This window comes from Choristoneura fumiferana, chromosome 23 (assembly GCF_025370935.1).
Source record: "Choristoneura fumiferana chromosome 23, NRCan_CFum_1, whole genome shotgun sequence".
NCBI lineage: Eukaryota > Metazoa > Arthropoda > Insecta > Lepidoptera > Tortricidae > Choristoneura > Choristoneura fumiferana.
In genome coordinates, this window is record NC_133494.1 from 7,278,514 (window position 1) to 7,301,681 (window position 23,168).

The following is a 23,168-nucleotide window of genomic DNA, read 5'->3' on the forward strand; positions in this document are numbered from 1 at the left end:
ATTTATCAATGGGTAGTGAAAAAGGCCCTTGTTGTTAATTTCTTATAGGACGGTCAACTACCCACGAATCTATACAAAGTGACGCACTATTTATACGTAAGTACCTATAGGGCGAATGACACAAGATCGTTCGCAATAAACAAAACAGTGTAAGGGTCTAGTAAACTTTTCCAAACGTCAAATCTGTAGCAGGTAAAAATGAGCATCATTCAAGTCAAGTGGTCTATGAACCAGTCCATAATTTTCCCAATGTGAGGGCATACTCGTAAATGTGTCGAGCGGCGACACCGAGGCGGAGGCCGCCGGTTCGTCTCAGTCTTGCTTAACATTCGTGAGAGTCCACTCGTACACTGCATCCCGTGATTTGTCTCGAAAAATGGCAAGAAGTGGTGTCACCGTGTTGAGTCTAGCCGTCGTGCTGGCCCTATTGGAACTTGGTACGTTCGATTTGTTTTTAAATACATCGTGTTTTGTTTTTTAAATATAACGGATTCGAGAAACGTAAGTTGCCAGTGTTTTTATTGCAGAAATAATATTACAGTATTTTTTTTTAATAATCATTTATTTTTAGTCTTCTCTAGAGGTCAAAGTTTTCTAAGTTAGTTTAAAAATAATGTTACAAATATTCACGTTTTCTCAGTAATATTTTGGAAAGTGTGTTAGACAGTTACCATAAATACTACGACCGTATGTGAACGGATTAACATTTTTCTTTTGCTGTATTCTTCCCACGTACCTACTTTGCTTTCATTTTACGACACTGCTTGCTAAAGCTAGCAACACTGTTAGGAATGAGATTATTTAGGCCACTGCGTAAGTTATATACAAAGTTTCTAAGGGATCATCAAAGTTTTAAAATGTTGCAGGTGGTAAATAAAGGCGGGTTTTCTTTAAATAATTAATGATTGAATGGTATTGGATTAAAGAGTAGGCAGAGTAGATATGTAAGATAATAAAAAATGTTTTTTTACTTGAACAGTCAGACTATAATTCTAAAATATTTATAAATATAATAAAGTAAATCAAGACGCGCAAGTCTTATGAAGTTAAGTTATGTGACTACTACTATAGAGTCATGATTTTGCTAGAGAATAGGTTTGAAAGATAAAGGTAAAGTATAAACTCTAGCTAAGATTAAGAGAATATATAAAACATTATAGTTGCCAGTTCAGTTTTAAACTTAGTTGTTTTTTCTGCTTTTTAATTACTCTAATATCTTTTTAATTTTGTTTATGTTATTATTACAGTTAAAAACTGTTAAGTCCAGACCCCGTTATCAGTGGCGAAAATGTATTAAAAATACTAGGGTTGGCACCGCACATTAATATTACATTAATATTTTTAACTTGTATAATTTGATAGACCTATTTGATGATAAAAAAAAACAGTCATACATAACGGGCTTAAAAAAGGTTTCATTTGGTTGTTAAACACTATAATACATATACATATTTGTCATTTATTTATCTAAATATGTAGGATGTTACTATTATGAATGTAATGGGTAATCTTGCTAAATTTTCTCAGTTTAAAACGGAGCTAATGGCAAAACTGGAAATATACCGAATGCGACGCGGAAATGGTTCGCAATTTTAGTATAACTGCGCAATAGATGGCAAAAAAACTCAAATACATAAGCTTATTTGATTGTAGATTTGTAATAAATCAAGTTTTCGGTATTTTTCTCCTACAGATAATAACATGATACAATTATTTAGGTACCTAAGCAAATGTCAATGCATATAGCAAAAAAAAAAGATTAATGACAACCCTATGATTCGATCTCACTAAATTTGCACCACTGATAACGCGGGGTCTGGGATAGCTGAACTGAACTGTTTTAAACGTTATGCACAGTATGGAACTGTGACCCACACTTTTAAACAAATACCTAAACATCATAATGTCTTGTAATGTTTGGCGAACTTGAATTAACTTCTCATTATTATATATATTATACAGCACTAATACAGTAGCAGTATTTCAATATCAAGTTATGACACGGCATTATCACCTTTCTATTATTATCCGAGAAAGCTCTATTCGTATAATCTAGGGCGAAATAATCCCTCATCTGCATCTGAATAGCCAGAATAATAGAAGAGAAACTTTACCGTTGAAATATGAAATGTGAATTCGCTGAAGCACCTATTTGTAGATATCGTCAAATATTGCTCATTTCTATGTGGTTTTTTAGGTGCTCGAAAACAAACTGGTTAGTAGGTTTAGTGTAGCTCACAAACAATGGAAGCCGATGCCGCATCAGTAATGTCATCACAGATATGTTTTTTTACATATAAGAGGAGGAAACCGAGCATGCGGTTCAACTGAAGGGAAGCATCACTGCCGCCCATATTATTTAAGCTAGAAGTGTACCTGACCTGTACCAAAGTACGAGTCAATCCTACCGCAAAAAGTGGGTTAAAGGCCTCCAAGGTTTGTCCATAAAAATACAAAGAAACAATGAAAGATTAATAGAAGCTTGTAAGATATAATCCTCCCCGTTAATTTTTAAAACAATTAGGTAGGTAGGTATGTCATCCATCATATTTATAAGCTGCTATATTTTATAGAACCTTTCTTACTCTTTGATTAAGTACTTACTTAACTTATTACATACAGCTCGTTTAATAAAAGTGACAACCTACATAGTAACAGCTAAGTCAACTAGGTCGACAGATTCCCAGTATTAGTTTTATTATTACAAGGCATCCAATCGTCCGTTAAACTATGCAATCATGTTTATTACATATCTATAATGAAACAGGCGAAATACCCTTCTTTCAGAAGTAGTATAGGACAATATAATAACAGGTAGCACAGAGGGTGAAGTCATTGCTTCTGGGGACAGGTATTTGCTTAAGCTAGTGGAACAGTTTGCAGTTCATTTGGTTTAAGTAGAAGGCGTTAAGGATATCGTTTTATTATGTTTTTATGGCGAGTGAAATTCATTTCTGCGATAACTGTGACTTGTTTCGTTTAACTTCACAAGTTAGCAGATGTGAAAGCGGTTTTGACTAAGAATCAAATAATAGAGATGACAGGTTAAGTAAAATCTGGAAGTACCTAAACAAATTATATGAGGTGAATCTAAAGAAATGGTTGTAAAGTACAAGTAATTTAGAATGCCAGATAATAAGATTTGTTTATACTGAAAGAACTTTTTCATCCACTAGAAATCATAATTGGCGCTTTAATTTATATGTAGAGACCATGCTCTCAACATCATCATAACAGCATATATAAGTCCCACTGCTGGGCACAGGCCTCCTTTCAGGATGAGAGGGCTTGGGTTGAAGTTCCCTCGCGGGCCCAGTAGGAATTGGGAATTATACACACACCACTGAAATTATTCGCAGGTTTGTACAGGTTTGCCCCGCGATGTTTTTCTTCTCCGTAAAGCTCGTGCTTAATTTCAAATGGAGTTAGAAAAATTCAGAAAAGAGAGCCCGGATTTGAACCTACGATAATCTGCTTGTGAGGCCAAAAGTCAAACTACCAGGCCACCACGGCTGAAGACATGATTACTGTTGTTAAATCTCATCTGTCATTTATTCAATTCTGAGGTATGATGATTTTCTAAGTATTCAAAGGTACTTTAAACAATCTAAAGAAATCTATGGGAATTGGGCCTTGTTCTATAAAACAATCTTCGCCTTCTGGTGCCATCAATCTGCAATTAATAGTGACTTGTAAGTCGCGATGAAACTTTACGGTATAGGCCTGTATAAGGTTAAAACAATCATTCATTTTGGTGGGATAGTTTATAGGGTAGTTGTGACACGTAGGATTTGCTGAGACCATTTTTGGATTCAGGGATCTTTTTGCAAGATACAATACAGTACCGACTCTTCATTAAACACCACAACAAGCGATACAGAAAACACAGAGAGAAAATTACAAGGTAAGCATAGGCGACCTTATCGCTTCAGATCGATGCGATCACTTCAGACCAGGCAACCTTTTTCAGCAGAAAAAAAACCGGCCAAGAGCGTGTCGGACACGCCCAAAATAGAGTTCCGTAGCCATTACAAAAAAAATAAGTGATATTTTCAAAGAATTTCGTATTTTATACGGAATCTTCCAAATTTAGGTATATTTTATACCTTAGGCTGCTATTTACTAGCTAAGCCTTGGGCTTGAAAAAATTTAAAAGCTCATAATGCAAGAAAGCAAGCAAGAAATTTTAATAATATAATGTGATTATAAAATTAACTAACTATTAACATAAACTAATTAACTTATCTATATTTATTTTAGTACCGTCAATAACTTTTCTATATCTTCATAGGACATATTTGTTGAAGTGCAGTTTGGAGAATTATCTTAACTTTACTATAATTAAAGGAGTAAATACCTATGTCTAATTGAGCGTTAAGTGGTGCCATTAATGTATAATATCTGGATAAGAAACGATGTTTTTTATCTATATTTGGAGGGCAAACAGTATCTTGTCTTCGTTTTTCGTCTTATCAATGTTATAATTATAATGGTAGTCTATTAAACGAATTTTAAAGGAAAACTATCTTAGCTTATTTGAAATAGTTGATTAAAACTGACTAATGAATATTTGCCACATTTTAGTATGGAAACCTTACACTGTTCGAAGTCCGACACGCTCTTGGCTGGTTTTTAAGTACGAGTATGACACCTATTCAGTATCCTGAGTAATTTAAATTTTTATCAAAGACCTAATTAAGCCAAGTAATTTTAAAATGTGTTTATTTAAATTAACAAAGCTGGAAGATATCCAGGTTTTGTAAATTACTGCGCATTAAGGTATAATGTTATAATCCGCCTGTAACACAATGTGCTTAGAGTATTGTCTTTATATCCGGCCTATGACATAGTTCTTTTTCCACCGGTGGGCAAAGAACCTCTCAAGATGAGAGGACTAGGACTTCGGTTCCCACGCGGGCTCAATACGAATTGGAAACTTCACGTACTTCACAGAATGGCTTCACTGAAAAATATAGGTTTTTTTCCGCGATGTTTCGCTTACCGAAAGTTCCTTTCGAAATGTGTTAGCCCGTTGCAACAATTGAGTAGGTTAGGTACCTACATCAAGTAAAAAATATTTAAGTGCCAAAATACTTACGAAAATTCATATATAAAAGTTGTTACGCATCTACCTGTTTATTTTTTGCTGAAGGGAATTGTTTCTCAAAAAAAGCTCTATCAACCATAGTCAAGGACATCTATACTGTTTCACTTACAAGCAATATGACTAAGCGAGAGAGACAAATAACCATGAGGTTTATTTATCTGAACCATTACAAAAACTCATGAGTATTTGCTTTTTTTTTTAATTGACACTATGACGTGAAAACGGCCTTATTCATGTTGGCTGACATCATTTCTGTTTAGTACTTGGTAGGTAGCTACCGAAGGTTACAATATCATGTCACGTTGCTTGGCAAAGCATAGCTAGAGGCATCCATACCCTACGCATGACTAACGCTACCCATAAATGCGATATTGACGACCTGTTTTGTTCGTCTTCCTGCTAAACTATTAAACAGTGAGTAATGTAAATAGGTGAAGATAAAAAAGGTAAACTTTTGTAGTTCTGTCGCACTGATGACACAAAAAGCTTTAAGAAAATATCACATAATCAGAGATTCTTAACGTTTTTGATTATATGTATACATGTGCATACTCGTAAATTGATACCAGTAACATTTTGAAACATGACAAATTCTTTGGCTATTTTGCTACTTTTGACAAGCTTTTACTAAGTGGCTACTGAAACTTTAAAAGTTGTGGCTTAAAAAGATATCAACCATTTTTCGACCACTTTCGGATTGAGCTGAAATTTAGCATTTATGTAAATTCGGTGACAAGACAATAATCTGGTGGTGATATTCTGGGGGTTCAGGTAGTCAGGACGGACCTCTTCAACGGTATATAGCATCGACTTGAAATTTGTTACGGAAATGTAGTTTGGATGACAATGCACGTAAAAAAGAAAATAACTAGTATTGAAAACGTTTTTATAACAAAAACATATTTATTATTCTTCCTAGCCTCAATTAGTGCTCACTGTTGGGCTAAACAGTCTCCCCTTATGTCATCCAATCGTTCTAATTTTAAACGGTGTCCAGCCAGCGGTCATTGTCGTCAAGGAACACACCTAAATAAATCATACCGCCATCACCGCCTGGATCTACCTCATCGTCATCCTGTGGCACCCACTCAGTGGCAATTTCAGCCCACCTACTACTTACTCGTATTTTACAAAAGTAAATAAGTATTGAACCATTGATTCTTGTCTCATTGTGAAACTTTCTCACTGTAAATTTCATGGCGAATTCCTATGTCGAGAAGTTCGATGTCACTTAAATTTTCTGTACTTACTAAGTTAGAAACGTTCCAGAGTGGGTCACGATTCAGTTGGTTTGATTTTAACAGTACTTAACCGCACCAATATCTGACTCAAAAAAGTGTGACTAAATATCTGATACAACTATTTACGAGTATTTCTAGGGCCGGTAGAACGTATCAGATATTTTTGCACGCTCCACTGAAGCAGGTATTAATGCAGGTGATACATCTATACTTCGACGGCAAGCAGTTCCAATTTTTGTTCTTGACTATGAAACCTGCAAAGGGTTCAATACGTTGCACGTCGTCGGGTTTAAAAAAGACAAACGCGTAATCCGTTTCAATGAGTTTTAAAGCGTAGACGGAACAAAAGGCTTATTGAATAAAACTACAGTTGAATTCAATGTTAAATGTTAGTCATCTTATCATGACCGTCATACTGATTTCACGACGCCATTATTTTTTATGTGTTGTGGGAAAATTTCATCTATTGTTTTTCCTTTGCGAAGATAGCCTCTCGTGCCTTGAGGTGAATGATGCGATTCATGTGACACGTTTTAAGACCTTCTGATGATCTGATGATGTCATTGTGGAAGTATTGTATTGTAATAATATTTTTCCTATCGTTAGTTTTGAATAAGATATCAATGATGTATTGATGTTAGCTGTAAGAGTTTGTCTTTGAAAATGCACTAGATACGAACTCTGAGTTTATAGAGATCGAATTAAACTTCCATTAAAGTGATAACAGAGTCACGTGTAGGTTTTTTTTTCGTTTTTCATTTGTCTAAATAACATTTTTATACGAAACGATTGTATTATGCCTCCGATTTCGCCCCTATGGATGGGAGTACAGAAATTAGTCTAGTTCTTTTGTCCTGTGAATAATTTATAAGCTACAAGGTAGAAACCAACTAGACCACACTGCGCTGAGAACCAAAATCTCCATGAAGACATATTTTAAAATGGCATCAGTTACTTCATTTTGTATTTTCTCAGCCCGTTTAGTGGAATTTAATATATAGAGCACTTACTAGACGTATATAATCGGTTATGACCCGGAGGTTGGTTCGTCGGTATTTGTTAGACTAAAGTTTTGACGAAATCATTTTGATGTTCCATTTTATGATCTCTGACCAAAACTTCGAATATAGCTCGTAAGCATAGAAAACATCATTTGCGCTTGTGATTTTAAATAGTTTTGGTCTCATTTGACTGCTATAAGAAAAAACTTATTTAAAACATTGTGCAATTTTGATAACTTGCAAATTTTGATAACCAAATTTAAAAAAAAATTGCTAAAAATTTCCTTTTAATTCAAGCTTTTTTTGCTGAATTTACTTTTCGTTGACTGTAATGGCATTGACACCGAAACTACATACATTTCTGTACCAAACTTCAAGACGATGAAATGCCATTAATTGTTGATTATTTTCGTCCTGCGGAGACGATTTTCTCAGCCAGATTATTGTATTGTCACCGGATTAACAAGGACGCCAAATTTTAGCTCAATCGGATAACAAGAAGTGGTCGTAACGAATTTCCAGGACATACGATAAGTAAAAGTAATTCATAAGTTAAATCAAATAAACCGTATCGTATAAGGATATCACTAACAACTTGACATGTCGTGATACTAGTTTCATTCATTCTATTACACAGAACAGAAAAAACTAGTGTTTTCTGTTCCGTGTTCTATTCACGTTAGCTCTACTACTAGTAAAACCATTTATAGCAACAAATCTCAGACTCTCGTCATCTAGGACATTTTTCGTCATAACCCATCTTGGTTTTCTTGGTCATCATCTCAAATATAGCAATCACATAATTGCTCCGAAATAAAAGAATTATTTGGGAATACGTTTTCAGAGCAACGTTCCTGGACACACGCCAAAAATTGTGTAAAAAACAAAACATTGTAAATTGCTGCTATTATGAGTAAAGCCGAATGCAGCGTCAAGATTAAGCTGCTCATTAGCAGGTTTTTTCGTTTAAAATAAAGCTTTCAGATTACTGGACCATGTTTTTTCATCTTATATTTGGCGAGGCTTAAGTACACTTAGGTGACTAAGTATGTCAGCCTCATAGAGACGAAACATCTTAGATTTCATTTTGAAAACCCTCTCAGCAAATTGTGGGGTCGTACTGGATCGTTAAGTAATAACATAGACAGACAGTCAGACAAACAAAGATTTTCTAACTTTTCTTATTGTTTGTGTAATAAGAGCAAGCTTCATACAATCCTATGTGGACATTTTCCTTTTGAGAAACGGAACTCTAAAGATACTATAAAAACGGAAATGCATCCATTTATTATTAATCAGCTATTTTACCTACGACTTCATTCGTACTCGTATCAACGATCAGAGGCCGTATTGCCTACCGTTTCTGACGCTCGTGATCGCAATCAAATGACAGATTTCGCATACAAATACTGTCATTTGATAGCGATCGCGAGCGTCAGAAACGCAGCTGCTAATTCTGTCATGGATAGTAAGTAAGATACGTTAAACCTATGATTTAAATAATATTACTGGCAATTATTTTAAAACATGACGTCACTGTTCAGTTCATTTGGGTTTAGTCAGGACCCAAGGTACGTCACAAGAATGACGCGATGCCTTAAAAATATAATGAAACACGTAATCACAATATCGATGATGAAACGTCTAAAGTTAACATCGCGTAGATTCTGAACTTCTTTATTTAATTTTATCGTCGACCGAGTCGAGCATAAGGATTAAATAATTTTATAATTTTGAACATGAAACTACCGTGAGACTCACTCATATTAAATGATATGGTACCGGATAACTGACGTCTTAAATCGAGTTTAGCTCGACATGTCGCCGCCAAGTCGCGTTGCTCCTAAGAAAAAGGGCTTCGTAATTTTTCAAAATACCACGCATTTAAATGAATACAATAAAAATGTTGCTACGAGTACTTCCATTTTTCGCCCCCAAAGATTCTAAAATATCCCTGTATGTCGAAGAGAGAAGGTTACATAAAGTAAAATTCTAGCATTTCAAGACACTTTTCTTCGCCTGCGAGCTCTAGATTGAATTTTAATGGATTTGTAAGTCCTGTTTTTGTGGAATTCAACGCTCGCCTGCAACCCGGTGAATCTATTAAAAAACTTTTTACGAATACCTTGTGCCGTTTCTTATCATCGATGCCGACCTCGAAAGTTCAACGAAGTTTGTCCCATTTTATTTAAAGTATATCACCCTACCTACGCTATTAAGTATTGGCAACTTATTTTTAATTTATATACATTGTAGATCACTTGATACATTTTTCTTGCACAGCGAGGTTTTAGAATAAATTTTTGACGAAAAAAATATCCTTACCTTGGCTTCCTTACTTTCTTGCAAATAATTGAGAAAGTAAATATAAAAATTGTTACAGAGATATTTTCAAACCATGAGAAGGCCATAAGGATGGTTGTTATCCCGGGATACCGTTAAAAAAATAATTATTTACAAACAAAGTCGCGGATAACTGCTACTTTTAACAAAACTTTACTTTTCTAATAGCCTATGCGTTATTCCAGATTTCATCCTAATCCGTAGCCGTTTTGGTGTGAAGGAGTAACAAGCTCACACACACATCCACACACACACACACACACACACACACACACACACACAAACTTTCGCATTTATAATACTAGTAGGATGACAGCAGGATTATGTGTTATGATACTAAACTCAAGAAAATTTCATGATTGAATCAAGGCAATATTCGTTTTCTATTCCAAGAAGTTTCTCATGACATCATTATAAATTGAGCCTTCCATTAAAGGCCTACGGAATCACTTTATTTTTTATCCTTAACAAGGTGGAGTATACTGAGTAGGTACACGGAGCAGGCAACTCTTGTGAAATTATGTCAGCACTCTGCACTGGCCTCAGTGGGAGGCCGGTAAAGGGTACGTCATCGTCAAGCCAGTACTATGCAGGTACTGACATGACACACTTAACTAACTAGAGATAGGTACAATCTGCTACGCAAGTTTGGACAAGCGAAAGTTAAAGTTGACTATTATGCTTGGACGTAAGTTTCGTGGCGTCAGTTTTGGATACATTGTTGTAAACTTAGGAAAAAAATAATGACGTTCTCTCCTACCTGTAGTAGTAACGTGTTCATATAACTAGAAAAAATACCTAATTAAGTTCCTTAGTGCTGTACACTATTACCTAAATATAAGTACATAAAAAACTGAAACAAAAAAAGTAGGTTAGAGATTATACCCTTAGAATCAGACCTACAAAGTATGTTTTCTTCATTTCATCAATAATATTTCTCCATAATAGCGCAACGGTCTTTCAAAATATTCTCCAAAACAAGTTTGAACTTTGAAAATTTAAGTAATTACATGTTTCAATTATTATTTATCTTATGAAAATAAAATTTATAACGAAGTACACAGCCCTCTTTTTCTGAGAGAAGGCCTGTGGGCTGCTGTCGAATATGTCCAAGCGCCGAGATGAAAAAGAATTAGGTACTACAGAACTTGCAAAATACAGATAACATAATATAAAAAATCCCAACCATGATCTCAAACGAAATAAATTGCTGCCCAACAGGGCCTGACATTCTTGGTCTAAGATTGCGTAATCCTTTGTCAATGCACAACTAGTAGAGTCTGTCTCTTTCTCAGAAGGTTAGGGGAAAAGGGACGGATGGCATTATAAACGAGAAAGAGCAAGGCTTGCGCACGTTCATAATACGAGTATATTTAGATATGCGACATCGTAAGTGACGAGAAAACATACTAGTTTACACACCTAACTGTACTCTAGTACAGTATACTCATAGATAGCGGAGAATTACAGTTTATTGTAGATTTAAATGAACTACAGCAATGCAACCCTTTATATTTTCCACAAGTGCAAGACAGCTACGTCCGTGCGACTTATGTGTTTTCACGTAGAAACCCGCCCCTTTTCACATATTCTCTCAACATGGTATGTATTACACAGGCTCAACCAAAAAACACAACACAATTTCTTAACACGTTTCAAACTCTGTACCTCTACAAGTTCATTATCAATACTGTAGTAGAAACGAGGCCGTTACCAGACCCAAACGAATGCCGTACTTGCCTCTACTATTCTTATATATTTTTTATTTCTATCAAAAATATATATTTGTTACGGGCTTTAAACTGTGATTGCCTTTACCCATAGGTACATTTCTAACCGACTGCATCAAAAACAAACAAGAATAATAAATAAATATGTACTTTGTAACTTACAGTATTTAATTTATTAAATTTAACCATATTGTTCACAAAATAGCATTGAACCCATAACAAAGAATTTCTAGATTTTATCGGTGTTTTCGTAGTAATATTTTCACGTGCATTTCTGACTTTCTATACTTTTTTTATATCTTATAATTCTAATTAGAAGTGGAACCGTATAGGATAATTAAAAAAAAAATTATTTTAGCCATTGTCAACTAATATAGATTCGGCATAAACAAATGATGTCATATAGGTGAGACCGTGAGTTGATATCACGTTCGACGCGATATAAATAGACTCGTAACATAAACATACTACAACTATTGGCAGTTAAATTTAAAATATCACAGAATTATAAGGCAATACGGAAACGTCAACAAAAACATTCATCATCTTCGTAATAATTTCACTTTCTCTTTATTTTAGGCATGAATTATCGCTGCATATTGTATTTATTACTTACTTACTACGTGACGATAATGTCGACAACCTGCAGTCCTATCTATCTACCATGGTACCCTGAGTTTATCTCTCCGATTACAGCAAAATTTGGGAGGTAGACTCACTCCATGATAATGTTTTTCCCCAAAATATTGTATGGATGTGTCCGTTTTGATACGATTTTTTCTAAGTAATTTTTGTACAACGGTAGATATAAATGCCCTTTTGCCACAATTTGTACGTAAAAAAAAACCAACCACGGCATAGTTATATTATGTTATAACAGAGTACCGGTACCGGTCTTCTTCATCAGGTCTAGTTTACCAAACGATACTTTCTGAATGTGCTTTTAAAATTTGAGGGTTGCCCTCGATTTCTTTAAGATCCCATCATCAAATCCTGACTTGGTGACAATGGGACCACCTCGGAAGTATGTCCTTTAGAACAAAATAACACTGCTGGACATATGCCTCTTCCATGGATTTTCATGTTGACCTAGATGCGGCAAATCTGGTCCAGGCAAATTGGCGGAGTTATCGCGTAACAAACACACAAAAAAAACATAGAGACGAATTCGTTCGTTCGTCGTTTCGTCGAAGATCGAAAGTCGGTTGAAAATATTTCTTATTCAGATACTTAAGGTTCGTATTTAACTTCCTTTGTGCACTTAATTCTAGGGAGAAATATTAAAACACTTAGGGAAACGTATAAAAAAGTTGTTCATTTTTAATGTAACATAATACCCAACTTCATTCATCTCGAGAGATAATCTCCCCAACCACTTCCGAACTTGAAATTCAGATGAAAAATACACATCGGTATTTGCCCGCAATAGTTAGCGCCACAAAAACATTGCTATAAATTTGACTTGTGACTAGTAATCGCATTGTTTGTTCACTTGACTCGACTATTTCTGCCACGGTAAAAGAAACAAGTAGAATTTCTTTATGCTTGTCAGATAAAAAGCGATATTTCACTAACGGAAGATCAAAACAAAAGTAACGTTCTATGTTCACAAATAAAAGTTCTTCAGTTCTGTTTGAATTTTTATTGATGTTGATAAATTTAGTATCTTCTTCCATTGTATGTTTTTAATTCGTGCATACCTTTCAATGACATACTTACCTACTTCATTTTCTTTGTCTTTCAACTAAAGTTGTATCATAATATAATATAATTTTCCAAATGCCTTCTCCGCATGCTTCCATACGTCTTCAGACATGTTTGATTTCATATAAATAAATAACTTTTCCTTTCATAACTTTGTCTTGGTTTTTCGCCGTCGAATAGAATAGAATAAGTTTTGTGTTATATTTGCTATTCAAGGTAGCGTATATTGTTAGACATCATAGTGATTATTTAAATAAGTATAGCAATTACAAGTAAATTATAAGGATGTACTGCTTCATTATTACTTGTTAGTGTAGTTTTTAATACACACACATTTTTAATTGCCTTGCTGTCATTTTCCTAGAAGATATTATAGTTGAAATCAAGATGCTTATTGTCTTTTATAACTTAGTGCCTTTACAATAACCAACACAATGTCTTTATATCAAACACCGCTTAGTTAACAATACAGATAAAAGAAAGATAAAGGAAATATAGAAGGAAATAACTGCAGCCTTATCACTTCAGAGCAAACTAATTCTGGCAATCTTCAATTAAAAATGTTGAATCAGTAAAAATTAGCTTTTCGCAAATATTATTTTTAATCTCTATTGCTTATAAAAGGGATTTTTAATTCTGGATATTTAGGCTTATTTAATTTAACATTGTTAGTCATCTCTACTCAAAAATGACATACCCCGTGTCTCCCTTTAAAAAAATCTGGAGTCACATCTAACTCACGCTTCCCTTACGCAATACAATACAATGACTCTTTATTGAACATCAAAATATAGTAAGCAGTACATAAACACAAGGAAAACACTGTATTTTAAAAATTTCACTCCTGGTTGTTTTACGAAAATTTTCGCTCCACGGCACTGAAAGAAAAAAAAAGAAAAAACATTCGTGACATTATTACACAAAATACTATAGGTATAGAATTAAACTAAAAAAATACGTATCACGGTGACGAAATATATACTGGTATATTTGTGTCAAATATAATAGGATAACTAGTCCTTACCTACCTTGAACTGAGCAATTTTTACTAATCAGCGTCGACTCTACAGGAGGGCTCTGAGTCATGGGCTAATCTACTCTCATACACCTAGACATATGTGGGAAACTGTTGATACCATTTATATTTCTATTAAGACAATATAGAAAACCATAGAAAAATGTAAACAGGCTGAGAATGGAAACTAGACCCTTACTGTCACGTATTGCTTTACCTAAAAGAAAACTCAAAATAGATTCTTCGTCATTAATGAATGAACAGCTGTTTTAGAATAACAACCTCATTTAACATTAGGTGATCATGTTTAAAATTATGAAATCACCAATAGTTGCTCTAAAAGAAATAAATCCGAGTGAGACAGATAGATTTAACTACGCAGCTGAAAAATTCCATAGCCATATGCAGTCGTGCCTGACTGGATGACTGGTCTTGTTGTTGTGTGTGTTTGGAACTGTAATTGTAACTTTTTATCTACAAAAATAAAAATTATAGGTACAAATCAACGATTTTCGGATTTTTTTCTTTACTTGTCCTGTGACTATACTTCCTACCTATTTGTATAGTTTTAGGTAAATGGGAAGTATAGGGTTTGGTTTAGTTTCAAGTATTCCCGCCAGTGCCAACTCTTGACAGATGGATACGAGTTTTTTTTTGTCCGCTTGAAGTATGAAACCCCAATCTCTAATAATTTTTCAGGTGGTAAAAACTGATTAACTTTATGTTTATCAGATTCTCGGGAGTTGATGTACCCTGCTCAATCCTTTGGATCTAGACAGATGTAATTACTAAGACGTTTATAACGTTGAAACGGAATATAGATATTTTTTACGAAATTCCCACGGGATATGAATTGAATGAAACCGCGGTATAAGGTGCGGTTAAGATACCTTCTGAGCTTCTACCTGAGAGCTCGCAAAGAAAATTACAATTGGAGCATGATTTATCAGGTCGTGCATTATTATCGTACATTGCGGGTCGATAGATACGCGGTTGTACATAAACCGTGCCTATAAAAATTTAACAATTAATCTGTTTAATTTTAATGAACAGTTCTCATAAACCTAGTTTCTGTTGCTTTTTGAAACTCAACCGTGCTGCTCTTACAGTAAGGTGATGGTTCAACATTCCTGGTTAAAAATAGAGCTCAGTCACAGATAAATGGAACAGTTATTTATAAGTAACAGTTTGCGATGAGAAGCAACTGTGAGCTCTGAACAGAGATGGAAATGGATGATGGGATTCGTTGTTTATAGTTATGGTTATAGAGTAAACATTTTTAAAATGTTATAATGGTTCTGATGATTTATATTAAATTCATCTAGTTGTGTAATCTATTGGAATAACAGAAATTTGAATTTAAAAATCAGTTCGAAAACTATTTCATATTTACCTTCCCTTGTAGGTAATGAGTAAGGTAAGAAAAGATGCTAGAATCGATGACAGGCCTTTTTACGATAAAGACAGAAATGGTTAGGTATATTATGATTTTAACAGCCTATTGCATCGTTAATTTGCATTTAATTATGTTCCACTATAACTATGTATATTTGTAATTTAAACGAAATCACAATGAAGTATATAACCAATTGATAAAAAAACAGTTCAAAAAGGTTCAACATTTGAGGAGCTATGCTCTCCGAAAGTTGTTCAAATCTTTATCCATTCTAGTGTATTTAGTGAGCGTGATTTTCTATTTTGTCATATTTTAAAACTTATCAAGTTTGTTTTCTTTATTGCAGGGTCATGCATGCGTTGCTACCAGTGTAACTCCCAAACGGACCCGGCTTGTGCAACGTCGCCCCCGAGGACAGCTTTGGTTGTACGTTAAGTATTAAAACTTCGCCTAGTTTCGCCTTCATCATTGTCGTCGAGAGACGTCAACTGTTTGGACATAGGCTTCCCTCAAAGACCGCCACAATGACCTTCTGCATTGCTCGCATCGATCCTGCAACCTTCACTAAATCATCAATTCTCTTTATACACATATTTTACTCGTTTAATTGTTAGGTTTGCCACCTGGTAGAAAAAAAACTTGTGAGAGCAAGTGCATAGTTTGGTATCATAGAATTTTATTTCCATTAGGATATGATAAATATTTAAAAAGTCCTACGACTTTAGGGGAATGCACTTCTTCTTAAATAATGTACGAGTAGTTTTAAGCTAGGTAAATAATTTGGCCAACAAATGACTAAATTGAGCATTTCCTTTGGTCGTTTAATAATATCCTTTCCTTAAATTGAATAAACTCTAATAAAGACTCTCTGCAGAAGCAACTCGGACTAATTCGGTACACATACACTTACAGCTATCAAAAGTAGAAATAAATGTGCTTTAAACCTTGCTCATTTTCATCATCATTCCACCCTATATACGGCCGACTGATAGGCACAGGTCTCCCCTCAGAATAACATAAACCTGGCTCATATTGTCATAAATATGATTTGCGTTCACGGTCTTGTGAATACAAACTCTTTCAAAAATATAATCTTCAGTTAAATGTGTACGTTAGATAGGTATGTTATTACCTTCGACAACATAATTACCTTCGACATCCACCCGCAAATTTCTTCAGTCTACCGAAGTTTGAGTCCAAACATCGGGAGCCTCATTAAAGGTAATCACTACATCCCATAAAGATAAAAAATATTATCTAGTATAACATTTTCTCAGTGTATTTATATACATTAGTAAATATGCTTCAAATAACCCGTCTGTTCACAGGATTGCGAAACGCAAGAGTCTGTCAACTACAACAGGCTGTTCCTCAATTCAATTCTCCCCCGTGACATGGCCGACAGCACCGCTGGAGCGCCAAGATTCTGCCACAAGATTGTGCTGCGTAAGTATTTTTCTTAAATAATCTCAAACCCAGCGCAAGTTGCTTTTGAACGCTTCCGTTAAGCGGAAATTGCGGGTTTAACTATTGAAATAGGTAGTTGGCAAAAATTTAAAGATACACTTTAACAAAAGGTACATTTTAAAGCATAATTTCTTTCTATTAATATCTTCAAAAACTCAGAATGGCATACAACATGCAAATCAGAACATTTACTACTTAAAATATGGACTAAGTACATAAAAAAAACTATTGTTCTTGAGGGAACTTGGGGATTGATAATGCAGTGGTAATTTGAGCACCATAATGTAACTTTTTTGTCCTAAAAGACCTAGAATAGTTGAGAACTAACGTAAAACTGCTAGGAAAGTAGGCATCTCAAGGCATCTGCAATTTACTTAAACCATCGGCGGTAGTCTTACTGCTGGGTGAATATAACGGTTGTCAAGCAAGTGTCGTATCTGTTACGCAGTAAACATTTTGTAATATGTATCATTATGACGGGTTCACGACCGTGTCCGTAACACTGCTGTTTTTTTATTGGAGTAATTCTCGCTGTTTCAGAGAGCGGAACAGTTGCCAGAACGTGCCTTGAAGCCAACGCTCACAACCTGGGTCTTAGTTGCCAGATCATTGAAAACGCTGCTAAGCTGTTCCACGATCCCAACAGGCAGATTAAGCACTGCAGCGTGTGTGACAAGGACGAATGCAACGCCGCCGGTTCTATAGCTTCATCTCTCCCTCTAGCTGGTCTCGCGCTCCTCGTCTCTTACCTATACGCCAAACAATAATACAAACGGTTGCAAGCAAACAATGATAGCTTCTGGTCCTAGCACTAGCTTAAGCACCCAAAAGGCTTCCTGAGCGCTGTAGCCATTGCATTTGGGGGTGCCAAACGAGGTTTTATTGCTGCGTATCAGATCTATTGTCAATTATACGTTGCCGTACATCCCTAATGACTGTATGGATGACATTTCCTTCACCTATCCCCAAAGGGATGAATTAAAAGAAAAAAACTAACACTACGTTCATAAATACCTTAAAAAAGGATTGAAATTTATTTTGGAAATTTAAATAATCTACATTATTTGAACTGGCAATCTGATGCCGCGCAGCAACAAAATCCTTCTTAAAGACAAGACTTAAAATGAAAACATAAGGCCTTTAGAAAAGGACTGTCCAATATCATTGTTGTTTATTTTGCAATGTTTGTTAAAATATTTTACGTATAGATTAACATCGTGAGTAGATATAGGATAATAAACATTTTCACAATAACAGTTAAAGTAATCTTACAATAAATATAAAAGTATGGTATGTATTATACATAATGTTGCTAAAGATATAAAACATTTGCTTAATGTCTATAAGTACCTGGTATTGAAACAAGTGAAATTTATTTAATCGTATGGCATATTACATATATAGGCATTAGATCAAAACACTTAAACTACATTAACTCTGGTTGCCTCTTGCCTATAAAGGCGCTACTCATTTAGCACCCAGGGGACACGTACAGGGTTGCGGTGGGTTAATCCAGCGGACGCGAGTAACAATTGTCCCCCCTCACAAGTGAAATGAATCTCATGTAGATATTCTGTATGTAAAGTGTATGAAATACTTCATTTACATATTACTATTCAAAAAAATTCAAAAATATTATATATAAAAAGCAATAGGTAAATGTAATCAAATCATTATTAATTTATTGAAAACCAAAACTGTTACTTGTTCTAAAGTTTAGAATCTAAACGACGGTGGTGTCAAAAATTATAATTGAAGGCATTTAGGTAAAACGTTTTATTTGATTTGTGTACGGTTTTGTAATTAAAATTAGGACCATACTGAGCATTTTATGATAAGTAAGTACATGGTATTTGTTTAGGTAGGACCGTCCTTGTAAGTTTATTTTCAATAAAAAATAAATCCACTTTTATGTGTTTTTATTCATTGCCGTGAGTACTTTTGTGTGTATTTATGTTACGTTTGTTCATATAAGAGAAGTAACAAGTAGAACGCTAACGTGTTTCGTCAGTTCCAGTAAATGTATAATCAGCCACTTGTAATCAAAACAACAGTCTTGTTTATCTTTGAAAAGGGTGGATATAAAAAACATTTAAAAGATAATTCTAGAGTAGCATATAAAAACGAATACATACGAGTACAGGGTAGGTAAGTAACATTAAAGCGTGCAATGTCATTTAAAAAAATCCGAGTTTTCCCTGATTATAACAGGTTAGTACCTGGGCGACTGAGCTTCGCTGGGGCTAAAACTCGATAACAAGCGTTTTCCCATAGATAAGACCAAGCTTAATCGATTTTTCATCCCCGAAAAGCTATAGGTAAGTACATACCTTATTTCTTCGAAATCGTTGGAGCCGTTTCCGAGATCCCCGAAATATATATATATATATATTATATATATTACAAGAATTGCTCGTTTAAAGGTATTAGATTACTAATAACTTACTTTCTTTTGGAGTACCTACCTACAATCTCTCGAGGCATAGGTAAGGTAAATTTTCAAATACTTAAATAAATAAAAAACAAATAATATTTTTATTACCTTCTCGTCTCAAATATTGTTTATGCTCTTTCATAGCCGTCTCATTTGCACTGTAGCCTTTTCGTTCTGATCTACGACTATTTTATCGTAAGGTCTAGTCTAGCCGTATTTAATCTTTTTAGGGTTTCGTACTCCAAGGATGATAAACGGAACCCTTTTATTTTTACCTCTATTACTATCAGTTTCTCTTTCCCTCATCGATACCTATAGCTGACTTTAGAGTAGAGAGAGAGAGCTTGTGACAGTCTGTGTCTGTCACGTAAAACAACATTTGATGGTGATGATTTGATGAAAATACAACTGGGACAGATAATCAAGGGCACTTCAATACTTTATAAAAATATCGCTTCATTTATTTATTTACTGTGTTTCTTATTGTTCTCAATAAGTGAAACATAATTATGAAAACTGGAAGGATCCATTTTGAAAAGTGGCTTCCTGACGTAATTACCAGTTAAAAGAAAAAACTTAATCATCATGTATTTTAATATCATATAAATATATATTATAAATCGATGCACTCGATCACACAGTTCAACACAGAGGCTGATAAATACACAAGTGCATTAAGGCTGCAACCATGGTGAAAGCATATTATTAACAGTCTCTGTAATTTTAAGTGTAACTGTTAAAGGTTCGTGACTTTTATTAAGTTTTAATTCAAATAATCTCTGTACCATTTTATTGTTGTGAAATTTAATTTGTTTGGAATAAACATAATGATAATTTTACTTATTTTTTTAAAGTTGTAGAACTATAGTAGTTATTTGAGTAGCTGAACCTGTGTTTTAATTTTTTGCTCCTGTTACGTCAGGGCCCACCCGGTATTTTTTATGTATGATTATGCATAACTTTTTACAGTTTTGATAATTCTTTTTTTATTCGAAGGGGGGAATTACTCAAAATAAGTCCTATAGAAATTTTGAAAAAAATCTAACCCTAAGGGTAGGAAAACTGGAGATGTTTGATTGTTCACTCACTGATTGTAATGTATGACCACGCATAACTTTTTGCAGTTTTCCGATTTTGATAATTATTATTTTTTGGATAGGACCTCGGAGTTGGCCAAAAAAAACCTATTCTAAGGGTGGGAAAAAAATATAAAATATTTATATATACCAATAGTCGTCTACCTGGTGGGCTTCTATCACTCCTCCTGGCTCTTTCTGAGGCACCGTCTTCAAACTGGTACCTAGATTAAGGTTAAATAAAAAATATTTATTATTTTTTGCTTTTCTGTTTTTTCGGCGGTTTAATTTTGGAAATAAAAGTAGGTTAGTGTTTTAGAATAGTTATGGTATGGTATTTATTTATTTCTAAATTGTTGTTTCAGTAAACAGTTTACAATGCTACGTATGCTATGATTGTTTACAAATAAAGGATGAATACGTTGCTTCTTGTGATTCTCTTGTTTCTACAACTACGCCGGCTTCGACAACAACAATGGCTTCATCAACAGCAACAATTATAGCGCCAGGAACAAACACAACAACAACTACAGAAGCAGCACAAACAAACACAACAACAACAACATTAGCACCAGAAACAAATATAACAACAACTACAGAAGCAGCACAAACAAACACAACAACAACAACATTAGCACCAGAAACAAATATAACAACTACTACAAGAGCACCAGAAACGAACACAACAACAACCACATTAGCACCAGAAACGAATACAACAACAGCTACAGAAGCCGCACAAACAAACACAACAACTACTACAAGAGCACCAGAAACGAACACAACAACAACCACTACAGCACCGGAGACTAATACATCTGCTGCGACTGACACTACGGAGTTAAGAAATCAATTATTAACGGCTGAAACGTCACTAAGAAGAGTTAAGTGGGCTGACGTCACCTATGAATGTTTCCAGGGTAAAATTCATGGTAAGAAATTATTTGTTTACGTAAACATAATTTGGACTCAATGTTTTGAGATAAACTAAATATTTTTTATGCCCATAACACCCACGTTTAATAAATTTCTACAATATCGAATACTAATGAATAAGTAAATAAATGTTCATGAGAATTATCAACATAATTACCATCTCCTGTCATATTAAAAGGTTGTGTGGTAGTTTTGACAGTTCTGTAACATAAAATCATATATGAGTGTTAGTCTATAAAATGATTAGTTAAAATATATTTTTTATGTTAACAGTGAACAACAGCGACGTAATCATAAGAGGTTGTGCTGTGGGCCGCACCAATGAGACTTGTGAACAATTCGGTCTATCAGGTTGCAGCTTTTGTAACACGGACAAATGTAACAGTGGTTGGACCATGAAATCCTCTTCAATAGTCCTGCTTGCCGCAGTCTTCCTAACTCTAGTCATTAAGGAATAATAAATTAAATATTTTATTACGATTCATTTATTTTTAAGTCCACTTTATTTTCGTTACTAGTTTACTTTCGTATCACGGACTTAAGGGGCTAATACTGTTTGTTTCATACTTTAGTTTACTCTTGCCCGATCTAGCTGGACAAAAACCATCACTGCAATTCTGTATTAGTAATAGCAAAAACGATAAAAGATACTCCCAGGGTCACGATTCCGTTGCTAATTTTGTGTAAGTACCTACCCTCCAATAATTAATTATTAATCTCCAAGTGTCAATAAGAGCATTGTAGTGCGTATTCAAATCATTTACTTTCCGTTATTTCTTGCATGTGATTCACAGTGTTTATAAATAAATAAATATCATGGGACACTTGACACCAATTGACCTAGTCCCAAACTAAAAGCAAAGCTTGTACTATGGATACTAGACAACGGGTAAACATACTTATATAGATAAATACATACTTAAATACATAAGATTAATTTATAAGTTTTTAGTCATTGTGTTTTTGTTTTTAAATCCCTTTTTTATCGTGCCCAATCTAAAAGTTACGACTGCAGCAGACCTCAGTTAAATATTTTAGCGAAGTTGCATACTATTTCGATATTTTGCCATTTTTTTTATTCGACTGTATGACAAACGAGCAAGTGGGTCTTCTGATGGTAAGAGATCACCACCAAACATAAATATCTGCAACAGCACCAGGAGTATTGCAGATGCGTTGCCAACCTACCTACCTACAGGCCTAAGATGGGATACCTCAAGTGCCAGTAATTTCACCTGCTGTCTTACTCTCCACGCCGAAACACAACAGTGCAAGCACTGCTGCCTCACGGCAGGATTAGCGAGCAAGATGGTGGTAGCAATCTGGGCGGACCTTGCACAAGGTCCTACCACCTGCGAACCTGTCACTGTGTTGCTGCCACTGTCTGATTTTCTTCTAAAAACGTCAAAGCACAACTGACAAAATAATACAAATCATGAGTGTAGAGTTAGAAATGTAGTAGAATTACTGACTTAGCAAAACACACGAATATCTTTTAAAATACAAGTAATGAAGGTATTAAAAAATAACCGTAATCAACTAACTTACAATAAAAAAATATTTTTGGGGTGTCTGATGTTTTCAGTTATTTAATTAACACCTTGTATAGTGATGTATAGTGAAAGAGATTGAAACGATCCTCAAAAAACAATCAATCGAGCACCGCACTGTACTGTACCTAATGCAAATTGTACAATTTTCTTACAGGTCTAAACTGC

At 34.6% G+C, this 23,168-nt stretch overlaps 2 protein-coding genes across 2 annotated transcripts; both read left to right on the forward strand.

The window, feature by feature from the left end:
- Positions 1-309: 309 nt before the first annotated feature.
- Positions 310-18,911, forward strand: LOC141441045 (UPAR/Ly6 domain-containing protein bero-like). The gene is made up of 4 exons (XM_074105671.1): positions 310-437; positions 15,884-15,963; positions 16,866-16,983; positions 17,545-18,911. Exons 1-4 carry the CDS (start codon positions 377-379, stop codon positions 17,769-17,771), a joined length of 486 nt encoding a protein of 161 aa, XP_073961772.1. The 5' UTR covers positions 310-376; the 3' UTR covers positions 17,772-18,911.
- Positions 18,912-19,003: 92 nt separating this feature from the next.
- Positions 19,004-22,639, forward strand: LOC141441043 (uncharacterized). Its single transcript, XM_074105669.1, has 2 exons — positions 19,004-21,446; positions 21,724-22,639. Exons 1-2 carry the CDS (start codon positions 20,990-20,992, stop codon positions 21,906-21,908), a joined length of 642 nt encoding a protein of 213 aa, XP_073961770.1. The 5' UTR covers positions 19,004-20,989; the 3' UTR covers positions 21,909-22,639.
- The last annotated feature ends 529 nt before the right edge of the window (positions 22,640-23,168 follow it).